Source organism: Danio rerio, chromosome 9 (assembly GCF_052040795.2).
Source record: "Danio rerio strain M-AB ecotype USA chromosome 9, GRCz13ab, whole genome shotgun sequence".
NCBI classification, from domain to species: Eukaryota; Metazoa; Chordata; class Actinopteri; order Cypriniformes; family Danionidae; genus Danio; species Danio rerio.
This window is the reverse complement of record NC_141029.1, coordinates 55,856,211-55,877,500: the sequence shown is the minus strand read 5'-3', so window position 1 is coordinate 55,877,500 and position 21,290 is coordinate 55,856,211. Positions and strand designations below refer to the sequence as shown.

Sequence of the window (21,290 nt, the reverse complement as noted above, 5' to 3'; positions counted from 1 at the left end):
CTGAATTGGAAATGACCTTATTTCAACATAGTCAGTCGTGAACTGAGGTGGGCCGGTCTGAGGCTTTAAACTCCAGGGCTGAAAAGGAGTCCCACTCCGGCCCTGCAACGAAGGTCTGCAGAAGAGCATCTCTGAACACACAACACGTCCAACCTTGAGGCGGATGGGCTACAGCAGCAGAAGACCACACCGGGTGCCGCTCCTGTCAGCTAAGAACAGGAAACTGAGGCTACAATTCACACAGACTCACCAAAACTGGACAATAGAAGATTGGAGAAACGTTGCCTGCTCTGATGAGTCTCCATTTCTGCTGCCACATTCAGATGGTCGGGTCAGAATTTAGCATCAACAACATGAAAGCATGGATCCATCCTGCCTTGTATCAACAGTTCAGGCTGGTGCTGGTGGTGTAATGGTGTGGGGGAGATTTTTTTGGCACACTTTGGGTCCATTTTTATGTTAATCATTACTAAAACTTTTTTGTTTGTTTTATTTTTAAAAACTTGTATGAAGAAATGTATGCATTAGCAGCTTTACACCTGTAAAAAAAATAGAATCTATAAACATCCAAAGGGGTTGTTCAAGAGGTCAGTGGGTTCAGACCCTCCCAGCCAACAATTCTCAAACCCCATTGCTATTACACGCCCTGACACATTCATTTGTGCCATGCATCTCTCCTCGGGTAAAACGGAGCACGTTCATCCCCGTGTGATGACGTATGCAGCACGCTGTCCTCAGTAAACTCTCCTCTCCGTCAAACCCGCGCACAAGTAAACTCTGAACTGAAGTTGCAAGATCTACTCGCGATGCTCTCCGCCGACAAACCCAGAGGAAATTTCACCGCAGAATAGACAGTCTGGAGGGTTGTTTGCGATCTGCCGCGGAATAAATCTTCAGGAGCTGCTGGTGATGTGGGCTGTGTGCGCGCTCGTACTGCTGTGCGTCCCCGCGAATGTGCGCGCGCTCAACTGCAGCCTGGTGAAAGACGCGTACAGCGCGCTGGGCTTCAGTTCTGATGATGTGCCCGCGGAGCAGACCTCAGGTACTTTATAACACACAGACAGGCTTTAATGATCAAATTATACTTGATTAATTACTTATAGTAGGTTATGTGCACTAGAAAAGAATGTAGAGTTATTTTAAACACTAAAGAAATCTCCTCAGACCTCAGGTATACCCGCGCACTTTAACACACCGCGTTCCCTGGTGATAAAATAGGCTACTTGTCAAGTACTCTTTAAAAAAGCTGGCTAAATTCAACCTAATTTTTGGCTCAATGTGTGAAAAATGACCACAAAAGTGCCAATTAAAATGTATACACATCTATATTTATACATAAGCTTTATAAATGAGCTTTCCATTGGATGTTTTGGTTGACAGTATTTTTGATATTTAAATATATAGGTTTTCTAGAGGTATATTAGAGTATTTCTAAATGACGAAACAACTTCTATGACTTTTTAACAGTGCTTATTATAGGTTGTGTGCCATATAATAAAACACTTTATTCAGGGTGCGAATTACAGGGGGGTTTGGGGGGGGTTAACCACTCTTAATAACACTTGATTTCTTATTAAAGACGACAAATCAAGATGTATAAGGGGGTCAGTCTTTTAATACCGAAGAATTATTTACTCTGATTTGTATAATTAAAATAGCAGATAATATAAATATACATTTGACCATCATATAAAAGGTTCAAACTATTGTTAATGCATAAATCAGTCTGTTTTAAGTCTGAAATTGGCAGATTTAGAGCCTCAATCGTGTTACCGAAAAATAATTTACTCTGATTTGTATAATTAATATAGCAGATATACATTTGACCATCCCTATGAAAAGGTTCAACTGTTGTTAATGCATAATCATGCCAATCAGTTTATTCAAGTCTGAAATTGGCAGATTTAGAGCCCCGATCGTGTTCACAAGACTTTGCTTTCTTGTAAAATAGGTGTTTGTATCTACATAATTAGCCTAAAATGAAGTCAAATAAGATGCAGTATGTAGTTTGACCTACAGTAACATCTGTAATAGCTTATATTGTAAGTCAGAATACACTAAATATCCCTCAAAAGGCTGAAAACGTATATACATAAGCTTTAATAATGAACTAGACGTAACTAAAAATAAATTCATAAATGACTGAAGCATGTATTACACAAACTAACCAAAACAGTTGACCCTCCGCACACTTACTTTAATCCAGTTTTAGGTGAAATACGTGACCCTGGAAACCACTAAACTAAGAATAAATAAGCTTTCTATTGATGTATGATTTATATAGGACAATATTTGGATGAGAAATGTTTGAAAATCACTTTATATCACACCCGGACAGGCTTTAATGATAAATTTATGCTTAATACAATACTATTATGCACACTATAAAAGAATGTGGGGTTGTTTTAAACACTAAAGAAATCTCCTCAGACCTCAGGTATACCCGCGCGCTTTAACACACCGCATTCTCAGGTGATAAAACAGCCTACTTGTGGTACTCTTTAAAAAAGCTGGCTAAATTCAACCCAATTTTTGGCGTAATGTGTGACCAATGACCACAAAAGTGCCAATTAAAATGTATACACATCTATATTTATACATAAGCTTTATAAATGAGCTTTCCATTGGATGCATGGTTCGTTTTGGTTGACAGTATTATTAATATTTGAATATATATGTCTTCTGGAGGAATATTAGAGTATTTATAATTGACCAAGCAACTTCTATGACTTTTTAACAGTGCTTTTTATAGGTTGTGTGCCACATAATAAAACACTTTATTCAGGGTGCGAATTACAGGGGGGTTTGGGGGGATTAACCGCTCTTAATAACACTTGATTTCTTATTAAAGACGTCAAATCAAAATGTATAAGGGGGTCAGTCTTTTAATACCGAAAAATAATTTACTCTGATTTGTATAATTAATATAGCAGATATACATTTGACCATCCCTATGAAAAGGTTCAACTGTTGTTAATGCATAATCATGCCAATCAGTTTATTCAAGTCTGGAATTGGCAGATTTAGAGCCGTGATCGTGTTCACAAGACTTTGCTTTCTTGTAAAATAGGTGTTTGTATCTACATAATTAGCCTAAAATAAAGTCAAATAAGATGCAGTTTGACAGAAACATCTGAAATAGCTAATCAGAGTATATTGTAAGTCAGAATACACTAAATATCCCTCAAAACATACATAAGCTTTAATAATAAACTAGATGTAACTAAAAATAAACTCATAAATGACTGAAGCGTGTATTACACAAACTAACCAAAACAGTTGACCCTCCGCACACTTACTTTAATCCAGTTTTAGGTGAAATACGTGACCCTGGAGACCACAAAACTAAAAATAAATAAGCTTTCTATTGATGTATGATTTATATAGGACCATATTTGGATGAGAAATGTTTGAAAATCACTTTATATCACACCCGGACAGGCTTTAATGATAAATTTATGCTTAATACAATACTATTATGCACACTATAAAAGAATGTGGGGTTGTTTTAAACACTAAAGAAATCTCCTCAGACCTCAGGTATACCCGCACGCTTTAACACACCGCATTCTCAGGTGATAAAACAGCCTACTTGTGGTACTCTTTAAAAAAGCTGGCTAAATTCAACCCAATTTTTGTCGTAATGTGTGACCAATGACCACAAAAGTGCCAATTAAAATGTATACACATCTACATTTATACATAAGCTTTATAAATGAGCTTTCCATTGGATGCATGGTTCGTTTTGGTTGACAGTATTATTAATATTTGAATATATATGTCTTCTGGAGGAATATTAGAGTATTTATAATTGACCAAGCAACTTCTATGACTTTTTAACAGTGCTTTTTATAGGTTGTGTGCCACATAATAAAACACTTTATTCAGGGTGCGAATTACAGGGGGGTTTGGGGGGATTAACCGCTCTTAATAACACTTGATTTCTTATTAAAGACGTCAAATCAAAATGTATAAGGGGGTCAGTCTTTTAATACCGAAAAATAATTTACTCTGATTTGTATAATTAATATAGCAGATATACATTTGACCATCCCTATGAAAAGGTTCAACTGTTGTTAATGCATAATCATGCCAATCAGTTTATTCAAGTCTGGAATTGGCAGATTTAGAGCCGTGATCGTGTTCACAAGACTTTGCTTTCTTGTAAAATAGGTGTTTGTATCTACATAATTAGCCTAAAATAAAGTCAAATAAGATGCAGTTTGACAGAAACATCTGAAATAGCTAATCAGAGTATATTGTAAGTCAGAATACACTAAATATCCCTCAAAACATACATAAGCTTTAATAATAAACTAGATGTAACTAAAAATAAACTCATAAATGACTGAAGCGTGTATTACACAAACTAACCAAAACAGTTGACCCTCCGCACACTTACTTTAATCCAGTTTTAGGTGAAATACGTGACCCTGGAGACCACAAAACTAAAAATAAATAAGCTTTCTATTGATGTATGATTTATATAGGACCATATTTGGATGAGAAATGTTTGAAAATCACTTTATATCACACCCGGACAGGCTTTAATGATAAATTTATGCTTAATACAATACTATTATGCACACTATAAAAGAATGTGGGGTTGTTTTAAACACTAAAGAAATCTCCTCAGACCTCAGGTATACCCGCACGCTTTAACACACCGCATTCTCAGGTGATAAAACAGCCTACTTGTGGTACTCTTTAAAAAAGCTGGCTAAATTCAACCCAATTTTTGTCGTAATGTGTGACCAATGACCACAAAAGTGCCAATTAAAATGTATACACATCTACATTTATACATAAGCTTTATAAATGAGCTTTCCATTGGATGCATGGTTCGTTTTGGTTGACAGTATTATTAATATTTGAATATATATGTCTTCTGGAGGAATATTAGAGTATTTATAATTGACCAAGCAACTTCTATGACTTTTTAACAGTGCTTTTTATAGGTTGTGTGCCACATAATAAAACACTTTATTCAGGGTGCGAATTACAGGGGGGTTTGGGGGGATTAACCGCTCTTAATAACACTTGATTTCTTATTAAAGACGTCAAATCAAAATGTATAAGGGGGTCAGTCTTTTAATACCGAAAAATAATTTACTCTGATTTGTATAATTAATATAGCAGATATACATTTGACCATCCCTATGAAAAGGTTCAACTGTTGTTAATGCATAATCATGCCAATCAGTTTATTCAAGTCTGGAATTGGCAGATTTAGAGCCGTGATCGTGTTCACAAGACTTTGCTTTCTTGTAAAATAGGTGTTTGTATCTACATAATTAGCCTAAAATAAAGTCAAATAAGATGCAGTTTGACAGAAACATCTGAAATAGCTAATCAGAGTATATTGTAAGTCAGAATACACTAAATATCCCTCAAAACATACATAAGCTTTAATAATAAACTAGATGTAACTAAAAATAAACTCATAAATGACTGAAGCGTGTATTACACAAACTAACCAAAACAGTTGACCCTCCGCACACTTACTTTAATCCAGTTTTAGGTGAAATACGTGACCCTGGAGACCACAAAACTAAAAATAAATAAGCTTTCTATTGATGTATGATTTATATAGGACCATATTTGGATGAGAAATGTTTGAAAATCACTTTATATCACACCCGGACAGGCTTTAATGATAAATTTATGCTTAATACAATACTATTATGCACACTATAAAAATGTGGGGTTGTTTTAAACACTAAAGAAATCTCCTCAGACCTCAGGTATACCCGCGCGCTTTAACACACCGCATTCTCAGGTGATAAAACAGCCTACTTGTGGTACTCTTTAAAAAAGCTGGCTAAATTCAACCCAATTTTTGTCGTAATGTGTGACCAATGACCACAAAAGTGCCAATTAAAATGTATACACATCTACATTTATACATAAGCTTTATAAATGAGCTTTCCATTGGATGCATGGTTCGTTTTGGTTGACAGTATTATTAATATTTGAATATATATGTCTTCTGGAGGAATATTAGAGTATTTATAATTGACCAAACAACTTCTATGACTTTTTAACAGTGCTTTTTATAGGTTGTGTGCCATATAATAAAACACTTTATTCAGGGTGCGAATTACAGGGGGGTTTGGGGGGATTAACCGCTCTTAATAACACTTGATTTCTTATTAAAGACGTCAAATCAAGATGTATAAGGGGGTCAGTCCTTTAATACCGAAAAATAATTTACTCTGATTTGTATAATTAATATAGCAGATATACATTTGACCATCCCTATGAAAGGTTCAACTGTTGTTAATGCATAATCATGCCAATCAGTTTATTCAAGTCTGAAATTGGCAGATTTAGAGCCGTGAGCGTGTTCACAAGACTTTGCTTTCTTGTAAAATAGGTGTTTGTATCTACATAATTAGCCTAAAATAAAGTCAAAAATGATGCAGTTTGTAGTTTGACCTACAGTAACATCTGTAATAGCAAATAAGAGTATGTTGTAAGTCAGAATACACTAAATATCCATCAAAAGGCTGAAAACGTACATAAGCTTTAATAATGAACTAGACGTAACTAAAAAAAATTCATAAATTACTGAAGCATGCATACACAAACTAACCAAAACAGTTGACCCTCCGCACACTTACTTTAATCCAGTTTTAGGTGAAATACGTGACCCTGGAGACCACAAAACTAAAAATAAATAAGCTTTCTATTGATGTATGATTTATGTAGGACAATATTTGGATGAGAAATGTTTGAAAATCACTTTATATCACACCCGGACAGGCTTCAATGATAAATTTATGCTTAATACAATACTATTATGCACACTATAAAAAATGTGGGGTTGTTAAAATGCAATTTTGGGTGAAATCTTTGACCCTGCAGACCACAAAACCAGCTATAAGTGTCAGTAGTTGGAACTTGATGTAACAGTCATGTGAAAACTTTCCATTGATTATATATATGGTGTACATAGAACAATATGTGGATGAGAAATCTGTAATCTCTGGGTCCAATAAAAGACAATCTCCTCAGACCTCACGTTCACTTTATAACACATCCAGACAGGCTTTAGTGGTGAAATTATACTTGATAAAATACTTTATAGGCTATATACACTATAAATAAAATGCTGGGTTGTTTTAATCCAATTTTGGGTGAAATATGTGACCTTGGAGTCCACAAAACTAAGAATTAATAAGCTTTTCATTGATGTATGATTTATCAAGGATAATATTTGAGTGAGAAATGCCTGAAAATCTTTCCCAGAGATGGGTTGTGGTTGGAAGGGCATCCGCTATGCAAAAACTTGCTGGATAAGTTGGCGGTTCATTCCGCTGTGGAGTTGTTTTAATCCAATTTTAAGCAAAATATGTGACCCTGGAGACCCAAAAGCTGGGTTACACATGGACACTTACTTTAATCCAGTTTTAGGTGAAATACGTGACCCTGGAAACCACTAAACTTAGAATAAATAAGCTTTCTATTGATGTATGATTTATATAGGACAATAATTGGATGAGAAATGTCTGAAAATCTTTCCTAGAGTTGGGTTGTGGCTGGAAGGGCATCCGCTGCGAAAAAACTTGTTTGATAAGTTGGCGGTTCATTCCACTGCGGCGACTCTGGATTAATAAAGGGACTAAGCTGAGAAGAAAATTAATGAATGAAAGTCTGAAGATCTGTAATCTGGGGCTTTAAAAAAGACTAAGACAATCTCCTCAGACCTCCGGCTTACATCATAACACCTGGACAGGCTTTAATGATAAAATTGTACTTGTTAATTTACTTACAGCAGGCTGTGTGCAGTGCACTATGCAAATATTTGGAGTTGTTTTAATCCAATTTTGAAGAAAATATGTGACCCTGGAGACCCAAAAGCTGGGTTATGCATGGACTATAAATTGAATTCCAAAAACCAACACATTGCTTGGCTTTGTCCATATATTTTACAGCATTTATGTAATGTTAACTAACAGTTACACCCCATTCACACGGGGAGTCAGCATCAGCGCTTCCCATTCACTTTGAATGGGTGATGACAGGCGTTGCCGAACTGCTCTGTGGATCCGTCGGCACTGCTTCAGAGGCGGTGCTCGCTGCAGAAGTTGGGACTAGTTCAACTTTTCAAGCATCAGCCAATCAGATTGCTGTATGCAAATACACCAGCCAGACAGTGGCCTATTGCTGACGGAATTTCATTGGCTGATGCTGCAATGACGATTGCCGCAACCCCAACTTCAGACACGCCTTCAGTCAAGCGTTGACACTGAAGCCCCGTGAGAATTTTGGGATGTTGATCTCTGCTCTGTCAGATTTTTATATTAAAACATTCAACTCTACAGTTTAATAAAGTGACTTACTGTTATTTAACACAGACAATATATCACTTTAAACTATTAAACGTTTGCAAAAAAGCGACTTTTCTGAACATTTTAAGGTTGGAGGAAAGTTCAAGATCCCATAAAGCAACTCAAAAGCATAAACAAACTTGGATAAATAAAAACATGAATTTCAAAATACAGAAAACTGCTTAATTACAGATTTTTTTTGAGTGTGTAAATAAGCATTTTGCTTGCAGCTTTAATCTAGTGTTTGTGCTTTGGTTAGAATCTGGATGAAATGGTTTTTAAAGTTGGAATAATATGATATAAATGATGTCTTTCAGGCTTATGTTGTAAACCATGTCACCCAAAAGAGTTTATAAAATCATATTAGCTGTTGGGTAACTTTTGAAAAAACCTTAGTGACATTGATTTAAAGTTTGTTTTGGGATGTGTTTCACTAGGCAAGAGTGTTCCAAATGTCAGACTGGGGGCAAGTGGTTTTATTTTATGGTGTAATTTCATACTTTGAAAAGCTCTGCAATAATAATTAGACTGTTATATGAACACTCACCCTCCACTTTATTAGGTACACCATCCAACTGCGGGATAACGCAAATTTCTAATCAGCCAATCACATGGCAGCAACTCAATGCATTTAGGTATGTAGACTTACTCAAGAGGATCTGCTGCAGTTCAAACCGAGCATCAGAATGTGGAAGAAAGGGGATTTAGGTGACTTTGAACGTGGCATGGTTGTTGGTGCCAGATGGGCTGGTCTGAGTATTTCAGAAACTGCTGATCTACTGCAATTGCTACTGGTGGGTGCAAATGCCTTTTTAATGCCAGAGGTCAGAGAAGAATAGCCAGACTGGTTCGAGCTAATATAAAGGCAACATTAACTCAAATAAGCACTCGTTACATCTCTGAACACACAACACGTCCAACCTTGAAGCGGATGGGCTACAGCAGCGGAAGACCACACCGGGTGCCGCTCCTGTCAGCTAAGAACAGGAAACTGAGGCTACAATTCACACAGACTCACCAAAACTGGACAATAGAAGATTGGAGAAACGTTGCCTGCTCTGATGAGTCTCCATTTCTGCTGACACATTCAGATGGTCGGGTCAGAATTTGGCATCAACTACATGAAAGCATGCATCCATCCTGCCTTGTATCAACAGTTCAGGCTGGTGGTGGTGGTGTAATGGTGTGGGGGAGATTTTCTTGAAACACTTTAGTACCAATTGAGCATCGTGTCAACACCACAGCCTACCTGAGTATTGTTGCTGACCATTTCCATCCCTTTGTGACCACAGTGTCTCCATCTTCTGATGGCCACTTCCAAGATAATACACCATGTCATAAAGCGTGAATCATCTCAGACTGGTTTCTTGAACATGACAATGAGTTCACTGTACTCAAATGGCCTCCACAGTCACCAGATCTCAATCCAATAGAGCACTTTTGGGATGTGGTGGAACGGAAGATTCACATAATGGATGTGCAGCCGACAAATCTGCAGCAACTGTGTGATGCTATCATGTCAATATGGAGCAAAATCTCTGAGGAATATTTCCAGCAGCTTGTTGAATCTATACCATGGAGGATTAAGGCAGTTCTGAAGGCAAAAAAGGGTCCAACCCGGTACTAGTAAGTTGTACCTAATAAAGTGGCTGGTGAGTGTATATTTTGCTCTTTAATGGATTGTTTTGTTTCATGATTGTTTTATTGTTTATGGCTGAAGAAAAGTGTGTTTCGGCTTGGCAAATGAGTCATCAGTTAAAAATAGCTTTTAAGGTATCAAAACAATTAAAGTTTTTTATAATAATAATAGACATGTTCTCCCGGTGTTGGCGTGGGTTTCCTCCAGGTGCTCTGGTTTCCCCCACAGTCCAAACACATGAGCTATAGGTGAATCGGGTAAACTAAATTGTGTGTAGTGAATGAGTGTTTATGGATGTTTCCCAGTGATGGGTTGCAGCCGGAAGGGCATCCACAGAGTAAAACATTTGCTGGATAAGTTGGCGGGTCATTCCACTGTGGCGACCCCAGATTAATAAAATGACTAAGCTGAAAAGAAAATGAAGGAATAATAATAACAATAATTAATTAAGTTTATTTCATGCATAGCAATGCTAGAATTGAATTATTGCATTAAATATAGTGATAAAAATACCTGAAAATGACAAAACAATTATTGAAAGTATTTTAAAACTACTTCAAGTAAATAAACATATACCTATAAAATAAGTGTGACTCTTCCTGATTCTCCAGCGTTTCAAACATGTTCAAGGTCTCGTGGCTTTTTACTGACTCATGACTTTAATTGCTGTTTAGTTTTCAAAATAATAATCTCAGGGTTTCCTTTAAAACCAAAATGTCCTTGGTTTAACTTTTGGACTGAGGTTATGAAGTTTACAAGAATTCCAGGCATTAAAATTGAGTCATGGAGCACAGAAAGTTTGAGATCTTCATGTCAGCATGTGTGTGCTTTCAGTGACGTGGACAATTCTTAAAAACTGAATGTACAGCATAAAGCTTTATTTAGTAAAGCTATAAAGCAATAATAATTGGAAGGTAAATTTAGTTTTTATTTGCATAATAGACATCAGTTTAACTAATGTTGTTGTGTGCCTTTGTTTGATAATGAAGTCCAAAACTTGTAGTCTAAGGGTGCTTTCACATCTGTAGTTCGCTTCATTTGGTCCGGACCAAGTGTGCCGCAAGCCTACGTTTGAGTGAAGGTTTCGGCCGTTAGATCGCCCCCTGGGGGCTGGCTGCAGTACAAGTCATAAAGCCCGCCTCCTCCGTGTTAATGAAGGAGACTTGAGCCCAAATAAAAAAAAATATTACACTTGCAATAAAATGTCCCGAAAGATGGTTCTGGTGGATTAAGGCACTGGTTATTGTGCTGAAATAGGTGCAGATATTCATTTTTGTAAACAGTTTGTTTTTAGCAGTAATTTAATGCTGGGCGTGTCATCGTGATTGACAGCTGTGTTTGACAGTTTCTCAAAGCGCGGCGTCTGAGCTTCGGCAGGAGACTGAAGTAGACTGAAGTGTTATTATTCGATTTCTGTGTTTTTTTACCATGACAAAATGAGTTCAGCAGTAAACTATAGTTTCTGACATACATGATCTGGTGGAAACTGTTTATTCGCTAAGTTCAGGGCTTTTTTCGGGCTTTATTAGTTTGCTGATACACGCCTAGCCACCCAGATAGCAAAACACAGTTCCGGCTAGATTCTCGCCTGCTGGAGACTTATCTCTTAGAGCTCAGACTGACTAATGCTACCTCTGCTGGACCTACTCCGGATGCCTGGACTCACTACCCAATTCCAGCCCGAGTCAATCGAGCCAGATGCGGCGGCCGAGCGAGCAGGCGCTGCCACATGCGAGCCGGAATCAGCCCGCGACGCCGCGAGTAAGTTATGTGTTGCGGCCTGGAGCTGGCGCGATTGAATATATAAAACCCTCATATTTGTTAACGTTATTACATCCATTTGTGTTGATATGACAGCAAACGCATGCTGAGAAGTTCGGGGGGCGTGGTTGATTTTATATAAAGCGTTTGGTTGGAAGCTCGACTCTGCTCATTTTCGCGGCTCCTCCTCTGGCTCCATCAGACAGTCCTTCTGCGCATGTCTGGCTCCAATTTCAGCAGTCTTTTGCGACAGTTTGTGCCCGTCAAGCAGGCGTTTTGCCCTCAAGGCGTTCAATGGGAAAAAGGGCTGTCGCGTCGTCCATATTTTTTACAGTCATTGGTCCGGACCAAGGGTAATGAATGATACATTGTTGCATTTTCTGCCGTCTTTGGGTTGTTTTCACACCACACTGCTGGCTTTGGTCCGAACCAGTTGAAACGAACCAAAATGCAGTCATCTGACAAAATCCACATCTCTCATTGGCCAGATGTTTTGTTGAACACATTTCCTAAACTGCTTATTGATTGGTCAGAATTCACGTGCGGGGAAATGCCAATGAACTCCCGCAGGTAAACAAAATCTTTTACTCTGGAGGGACGACTACGCTGGCTGACTGTATCCCTGCTTTAGACAAACTATACATTACGAAAATGAAGCGCGCCGCGGCTGGAAACCAGTGTTTAATGCATCGCTCGTCACTTCAGGAGGAGGCGTGAATTAATTTAGCTAAACTGTGACATGGTCATCTTGCGGAAATATTACCAACGATCTATCATGTAATGTTTTCCCCTCTCTCTCTCTCTCTGTTTGTTAAACGCTGTCAACAAATATTTTTCCTCCATATCCCATAATGCACAGCGCATCGGCCTACGGCAGCTGGATTAGTACAAAAGGCGCAGTACTTTTTGCGGTTGGACCTGTTTTAGTACGGATCATATTCTCACCACAAACAACCCGCTACAGGGTTCGTTTGAAAGCGTACCGAGACCACCTCTTCAAGCAGGTCTCGGTACGATTATTTGGTCCGCTTTTGATGCGCACTCGAGTACGATTGCTGCATTCACACCTGCCCAAACGAACCGCACCAAGAGGGGAAACGAACTCTAGTGTGATTCAATCCAACTAAATAAGGCAGGTGTGAAAGCACACTAATATTGAGAGTCAGGGTGCATTCACACCTGTGAATCGATTCAGTTGTTCTGAAACAGGGATTAAAATTGTTACATTGTTGCTCTTTGCTCTTGGTGCTGTTCGCTTTCACATGGCAAAGTTTCTAATCGGACCAAAAGAGCTAAAACAAGTCACGTGTGAGTAAACTCTCCTTACATTGGTCAGTTTCACGGTTTATTTTGCAGAGTCCTGCTCAGCTGTCAGTGGGGCTCACGTGTCTGAAGAGCGAGGAGGGATGCGGTGGGGAGGGGTGGGAAGGGTGCGCGACGTATTTGAGGACCATTATATATATATATATATATTTTTTTTTTGTGTTACGACCGTTACAAAGGACTGGATATCTATAAAGAATAAATGTTCTCATATTTATGAAAAACATTTGAAGTTCTTAGGCAGCTGTGTCTTTGAAAAAGACGTGTTAGTGTCATTTGAAACTGAATTGGAAATGACGTTATTTTATGGGCCGGTCTAAGGCTTGAAACTCCAAAGCTAAAAAGGAGTCCCACTCCGGCCCTGCGTATATAACTGTCCTATGGAAATGAAATGATAAATTACATATGAAATTACAGTCAGTCACTAATAACAGATGACGCACACATCTGCATTGTGAGCCGTGAATGCACATGAAGTTATCAAAACATTAAACTTGAATATTTTTTTATATCCTACTCATGAAAGGGAAAAGAGCAGGAAGAAAATTCTCGATTTATTTGATGGATACAACAAACACAAAACACTCATTTAATGAAAATTAAACTTCTTTCATAAACCGAAAAAAATTCAAGATTTGGCAGGAAATTAGGGCTGTGAGCAGAGGGAGAGCATTCTTTAATATGATCGGAAGCTTCTCAATGTAAAGTAATCTCACCGTCATCTTCTTTCTAGCATTATACATATTTCGTTGGAGCGTTTAAACTAAGTTCGGTGGTGCAACAGAAAACTATTAATGTGTAAGTTGTAACTTAGTGCCCATTTAAGTCACAACTAGGCTACGTTTTAAAGGGCACCTATGGTGAAAAATCTACTTTTCAAGCTGTTTGGACAGACATGTGTAAGTATAGTGTATAGACCGTTATACTGGGGTGATACAAACACACACAGTCCTTTTTTTCAATTTAATAACATAAAAACGGTGGATCAATTGGAGCGGTTTTTAGACAGACCGCAACTTGACGTAGGAGTGCGATCCCGCCGCCCACCAATATTGATTGACAGGCGCGTCACCATATCCTCAGTTTGTTGTTGCACGTCCGCCATTTTCAGCGTGTGAGTCAAAGCGATGTCACTAGAGGAACCCCCTTGCTCTATTTTTAGACGTAAGGCTCATTGGGCTCAACACAAGATCAACATTCAACACATGATCGCTCTAATTGGAATTATTGGTTGTAACTTTTGGTAGGTTTGCAAACATGTGTACTTTTCATTGGGTCTACCTTAAACTTCAGCCGTTCGCATTTCTCGCGTTCACAGAAGCTCCCTGTGATCTTAACTAGGTGCAGCTGTAAAGTGCATGCACATTGCCTCACGTGCTCGTCTCTCAGTTTGAAATAAAATCACAAACTTGCCTGCAGGTCACACACCAGAAGCGCCGCTCAGCCCATCTGAATAGTTTCATTTTAAATAACATGCGAATGTGCGCATCTGAGTGTGCCGTGTCGCGGCTCTGGTGCCTCAGTCAAAGTTAATTCAGTGTGCGTGGTTGTTAGTAGGGCCAGACGAAATCTGCAGACATTTTTTGCTATTTCTGCGGAGAATTTTGGTAAAAGTCTGCGGATTTCTGAGTTATTTTGGGAGATTCATAACTAAAACCTTAATATATGAAATCAAAAATAATATCTTTTTAACTTTTATTTAATGTTTAAAATGCTAATCCAACTAAAATGCTAATCCAACATTTGGTAAATAAAGCAAGTTTGTCATATAATGTATCCAGTAAAAGACAGAAAATATTACTGTACACACTGTATTGTACATAAATCAGATGATCATTTTCACTCTAGTCAATAATATTACTGAAATTAATTAAAAAAACTGAATAAATATAGATTTACACAGATTAAAACAGAATTAATGATGGGCTAAAAATCTGCGGAAATATGTGGAATCCTGTGCTTGCAGATTCCGGGTGGGCCTAGTTATTAGTCTCGGTGTACCATAGATATAAACACTAGATATCGCATAGGGACCCTGAGCATGCGTAAATAGCGCCGCCACATTGGTACAGTGCTCCCAGGACAAATGTCATTCAACAGCACTAGTCAAGACAGTGTTATTACGTGAAGATGCAGGACTTTAGCGCTGTCTACGGGTGTAGAAACGAGCAAACAAAGAAAACAAAGCACAAAGGCAGAACATTTCATAGGTAATATTAAGTTTTTTTCTGTTTTTGTATGTTCTGAACTTTTGTGCTAATCAGGTAACGTTATTGATGATAACAGTCACTTACTGCATTCACCATACGGCAAAGCAGCTCCAACTCGCACTAAACACTCGGCTTATGCTAGTTTTGTTGAATAAAATCAGCAAACAATGCAAAAGAAATATGACATCGAGATGCTGCGCTGCCAGAAACTTGTATTATTGTCGGCTAACGTTAGTGAAAGAGTCGTTCGGGGGATTCATTCACAAACGAATCGCTCCCTCCGTCAGTATGAGAAGTGAAAGCAGGAGAGGAGCTGTGTTTCAGGACATGATTAGATCAAATTTAACAGGGAGGGTGAATAGTACATTTCTGTACACACAAACACAAGCTTTTTGTCAGGAATGCCCGTGCGGTCACTGATCCATCAATGTAGAAAAGTGATGTAAAATTATAATTTTCGTAATAAAAAAAAAAAAATTACATACTAACATCCAGGAAAACTCCCGATCACAGATATATGTGTATATCTCTGGCTTTGGATGGCCACAGTCCTCCACTGTGCCTTGGTCCTGAGTTCATTTCAAAGGAGCGCTACCCTGTAGCAAGATGGCGGTGCTATTGACGCATTCCGTCCAAAAGACAACAATAGGCCAGGCGACATCTAATGTATATATCTATGTCGGTGTACAAGCTCGGCACTTGAAACTAGCACACAGTTGCTGTAAAACTATACAAAAACGCAAATGATTGTGTACTCTCTGCTTGGTCTGTGTCCGAGTCGTACATGTACGGCTGAATGCTGATCCTCTCATTCATGCTGCTTCTCCCTGTCTGTTGCCAAACACAGAGCGGGGGAACTCTTGGCTCTGCCCCCTTGTTACGTTGGGCGGGAATTTGAAACTAATTTTCATGTGAAGCAACACGCCCCTAAATCAGCGAGCTGTGTACACGCCCCCAACATGACACTTTTTAACACATTATAATAACAAAATCTGAACTGTGTGTTGAACTGAACCTAAGCTGGCACACTCAGAGCAACCATAATATTCATATTTAAACTTAAAAAAGGGGTAAACTATGTGCCCTTTAACTTGCACAATGCTGGTACAACGGTCCCCTGTACTGTACAATACTATAAAGTACTCTGCTGTACTCTAGTCTTCTTTACTGTGCAGGACTCTACTATACTCAACTCTTATACTCTACAATACTCTATTTTTCTCTTCTTTACTCTAAAATGCCGTGCTGTTTCTACTGTCTAGTCTACAATTCTCTTGTCTATTTTCCCCTTTTCTACTTTAATCCTCTCTACTGTACTCTCAAAGGTTTCTCTGTGTTTGTTCTCTGTCCTCCTGGATTCACTGTTAGCCGTGCTGTGATGGTGACTGCATTTTCGTCAGAATCATGTAACAAATCACCGCAGTCTTTCATCAACAGGCTGACATTATTTTAACTCGATGTTTTCCACCTTTAATACGCTTTTCATGTTGATTTATGTGATGTCAGGCTGAGGAGGTTAGATTAGCCCTGGTTTAATGGCAGGTTGTGTGTGTGTGTGTGTGTGTGTGTGTGTGTGTGTGTGTGTGTGTGTGTGTGTGTTATTTTGAGCTTTAGGTAATCATGGAAAGCCGAGGTGTTGGGAAATGGGGCTTTTCCTTTAAAACATTGAGCCAGAACTGGAAACAAAGGTCAGAAAGTGATGTGCGCTGACAGCTTAAGAGGATGGAGTGTGATTATGGATATTTTTATGTGCAAAAATCAGATGTTTTTGTACCTGAACATGGCAGGTTCATTTCAGATTAATATTTCACTCTAAAAACGACAACATTATAACATCATTTGCTCGTTTACAAAAGCAACAGTCATGCAGCATATGTCAAAGCATCCAACCATCTGTTTTTAGTTTTGTTTACTGTTTGCTAGATTTTTTTTCAGGTTGTTTGATGGATGTTAGTTTGTTTGCTATTTTTTGTTTGTTTGCTCTTTGTTTTGGTTTACTAATTGTGTTTGCTGTTTTTGGTTTGTTTGTTTGCTGTTTGTTTGTTTGCTTGCTGTTTGTTGGTTTGCTGTACTTTGTTTGCTGTTTGTTTTTGTTAGTTTTTTTGGTAGTTTGTTTTTGTTAGTTTGTTTTTGTTTGCGGTTTGTTTGTTTTTTGTTTACAGTTTGTTTGTTTGTTTTTGTTTGCTTGCTGTTTGTTTGCTGTTTTTGTTTGCTGTTTGTTTGCTTCCTTTCTGTTTGCTGTTTTTGTTTGCTTTTTTGTTTGTTTGCTGTTTGTTTGCTTGTTTGTTTGCTGTTTGTTTGTTCGCTGTTTGTTTTTGTTTGTTTGTTTTTGTTAGTTTGTTTTTGTTAGCTGTTTGTGGTTGCTGTTTCTTGTTGTTTGTTTTGGTTTACTGTTTGTTTGTTTGCAGTTTTTTGTTTGTTTGTTTGCTTGCTTGCTGTTTGTTTCTTTGTTTGTTTGTTTGTTTGTTTGCTTTTTTGTTTGTGTATTTGCTTTTGGTTTGTTGCTTGTTCGCTATTTGTTTGCGGTATTTTTTGTTGTTGTTTGTTTGTTTTTGTTTATTGTTTGTGTTTGTTTGTTTGTGTTTGTTTCTTTGTTTGTTTGTTTGTTTGTTTGTTTGCTTGCTTTTTTGTTTTTGTTTGTGTATTTGCTTTTGGTTTGCTGCTTGTTCACTATTTGTTTGCTGTTTTTTGTTTTTGTTTGTTTGTTTTTGTTTATTGTTTGTGTTTGTTTGTTTGTTTGTTTGTTTGTTTGTTTGTTTGCTGTTTGTTTGTTTGTTTGCTTGCTGTTGGTTTGCTGTTTTTGTTAGTTATTTAGTTTGTTTGCTGTTTTTGTTTCCTGTTTGTTTTTGTTTGTTTGCTGTATGTTGTTTGTTTGATTTGTTTGTTTGTTTGTGTTTGCTGTTTGTTTGCTGTCTGTTTGTTTGTTTGCTGTTTGTTTGCTTATTTGCTGTTTATTTGTTTGCTGTTTGTTTGCTTGCTGGTTTGTTTGTGTGTTTGTCATTTGTTTGTTTGTCTTTGTGATTAGTTTATTTTTTGTTGTTTGTTTGCTTTTTGTTTATGTTTGCTGTTTGTTATTTTTTTGCTTTTGTTTGTGTTTTGCTGTTTGTTTGTTTTTGTTGTTTGTTTTTGTTTGCTTTTTGTTTTTGTTTGTTTGCTTGCTTGCTGTTGTTTGTTTGTTGTTTGCTTTTTGTTTATTTAATTGGATGATTTTATTGCTTTATTTTTATTTGTTTTTTTATTGTTTGTTTTTCATTTATTCTATTTTATTTGTTTTATAGTTAAGTTTGATTTATTTATTCTTTTGTTTAATTTTAGAAATGTTTGTCAAAGTATGCAAATTTTTCCATTATTTTAATTTGTTGTTGTAAGGTAGTTAGATTAAACTGTATAAGTTAAATTTTATGATCTAAATTAATTAATTTATTTGTGTGTGTGTGTGTGTGTGTGTGTGTGTGTGTGTGTGTGTACAGTGTGCATTTAAGATGAAATGAAACGTAATTTCATATATGCCCTATTTTGTATACTGTTCTGATTTTTTTTCAATTATATTGTAGCAATATACAGCATTTGCATTATGATTGAGATTTTTATTTTATTTTACATATATATATATATTTTTATTTCTTTACTTATTTTTAGCTTTTTTGTCTTGCTCTAATCTAGTTTGGACTGCAGTCATAATTTCAGCGTTTCACCATGATACGACTGGTTTCATCATGTGTTTGTGATGAGTTTAAATCTGTCCTCAATTTAAACACCAGTGCAATTTAGGAAACTTTTCAAGCCAAATTGAGCTAGCATGAAATATGCAAATCCGAAACAAAACAAAATTATGGAAATGACCAATTTCTGAGAGAAAGCATAAGCTCTGCTACCCACATGAACACAGCCGAGGGAAGAAGAGAGGACTGAAGAGACTGTGAATGCTGCTGTTATCAGAACAAAAGGATTATTTATAAATATATAAAACAAATGCTGGAATAGTTGGCAGTTCATTCCGCTGTGGTGACCCTTGATAAATAAGGGAGTAAGGAAAATTAACGAAAACAGTTTTGTGGAAACTTAGAAACATTTAAATTCTCAGGATTCTTTGATGAACGAAGTTAAAAAGAACAGATTCTTTAAATGGAATAGAATAGAATTGATTCTGTGTGTGTGTGTTTGTGCGTGTGTGCGTGCGTGCGCGTGTGTGTTTCTTCAGGTGAGGATCTGCGTGTTTGTGCTCCTCTGGAAGCCTGCTGTAACACTCAGATGGAGGAAAGCTTCAGTCACAGAAGCTCTCATGACTTCCAGAAGCTCATGGACGATGCCAGCGAGGAGCTCAGAGACACATTTATGAGCGGACATAAAAGGTTTGATGGTACGATTTCTTCTTTAACATTCATTAACTGTACTGAGGACTCTATTCCTCACTTGTTTCATACAAACAACTAATTTAATAGTAATAATAATAATAATACTTTTTATTTGTATAGCACTTTTCAATTCAAGTGTATATGTATAGTGGTTTTTATAATTCTTTAATATAAGTTATTACATGAGCATACACTCACTGGCCACTTTATTAGGTACACCTGCCAAACTGCTCGGTATGGCAAATTTCTAATCAGTCAATACATGGCAGCAACTCAACAAGTCATTACTCCCAGCAGGATAACGCACCATGTTGTGAAGCGTAAATCATCTCAGACTGCTTTCTTGAACATGACAAATCATAACAATGACAAAAAAAAAAAACTTATTTCAGCATAGTAACTCATATGTAATATACCGGCATGTCGAAATGACTTATTTCAGCATAGTAACTGATACGTAATATCGGTATGCTGAAAAAACTTATTTCAGCATAGTAAATTATACGTTATAAATCAGTATGTCGAAATAACTTATTTTAGCATAGTAACTCATACATAATATATCAGTATGATAAAATAACTTATTTCAGCATTGTAACGCATACGTAATTTATCGCCATGTCGAATTAACTTATTTAAGCGTAGTAACTCATACGTGATATATTGGCATGTCGACGTAACTTATTTCAGCATAGTAACTCATACGTAACAACAGTATTTCGAAATAACTTATTTCAGCATAGTAAGTTATATGTAATATATCGTTATGTCAAAATAACTTCTGCATAGTAACTCATACATAATATATCAGCATGTCAAAGTAAATTATTTTAGCATAGTAACTCATACCTACTATATCAGCATTTCAAAGTAACTTATTTTAGCATAGTAACTCATACGTAATATATCGGTTTGTCGAAATGACTTATTTCAGCATAGTAAGTGATTCGTAATGTATCGGTATGTCGAAATAACTTACTTTAACCTAGTAACTCATCCGTAATATATTGGCATGTCAAAGTAACTTAATTCAGCATAGTTACTCATAAGTAATATATCGGTATGTCGAAATAACTTATTTCAGCATAGTAAGTGATTCATAATATATCGGTTTATCGAAATAACTTACTTTAACATAGTAACTCATATGTAATTTATCGGCATGTCGAAATAACTTATTTCAGCATAGTAACTCATACGTAATATATCGGCATGTCAAAGTAATTGATTTTAGCATAGTAACTCATACGTAATATATCGGCATGTCGAAGTAACTTATTTTAGCATAGTAACTCATACGTAACATATCGGCATGTCAAAGTAATTGATTTCAGCATAGTAACTCATACGTAATATATCGGCATGTCGAAGTAACTTATTTCAGCATAGTAACTCATACGTAATATATCGGCATGTCAAAGTAATTGATTTCAGCACAGTAACTCATACGTAATATATCGGCATGTCAAAGTAATTTATTTCAGCATAGTAACTCATACGTAATATATCGGCATGTCGAAATAACTTATTTCAGCTTAGTGCCTCATACGTAATATATCGGCATGTCAAAGTAATTGATTTCAGCATAGTAACTCATACGTAATATATCGGCATGTCAAAGTAATTGATTTCAGCATAGTAACTCATACGTAATATATCGGCATGTCGA

General features: G+C 36.9%; 1 protein-coding gene and 1 long non-coding RNA gene across 4 annotated transcripts in view; one reads left to right on the top strand and one right to left on the bottom strand.

Annotated features, from left to right (window-relative positions):
- LOC147842463 (uncharacterized) overlaps window positions 1–21,290 on the bottom strand; it is a 758,429-nt gene that overhangs the window by 132,953 nt on the left and 604,186 nt on the right. The window lies entirely within an intron of this gene.
- Window positions 1–21,290, top strand: part of gpc6b (glypican 6b) — a 71,720-nt gene that overhangs the window by 7,761 nt on the left and 42,669 nt on the right. The window contains exons 1-2 of one of the 3 annotated variants that reach the window (XM_087265850.1): window positions 1–1,042; window positions 19,468–19,626. The exon at window positions 1–1,042 is cut by the window's left edge and continues 86 nt beyond it. In XM_087265850.1, coding sequence (XP_087121976.1) covers window positions 910–1,042; window positions 19,468–19,626 — 292 coding nt within the window. In that variant the 5' untranslated portion in view covers window positions 1–909. The remainder of the gene's footprint in view (window positions 1,043–19,467; window positions 19,627–21,290) is intronic. The other 2 variants (NM_001287541.1, XM_087265851.1) reach the window with 2 other exon arrangements.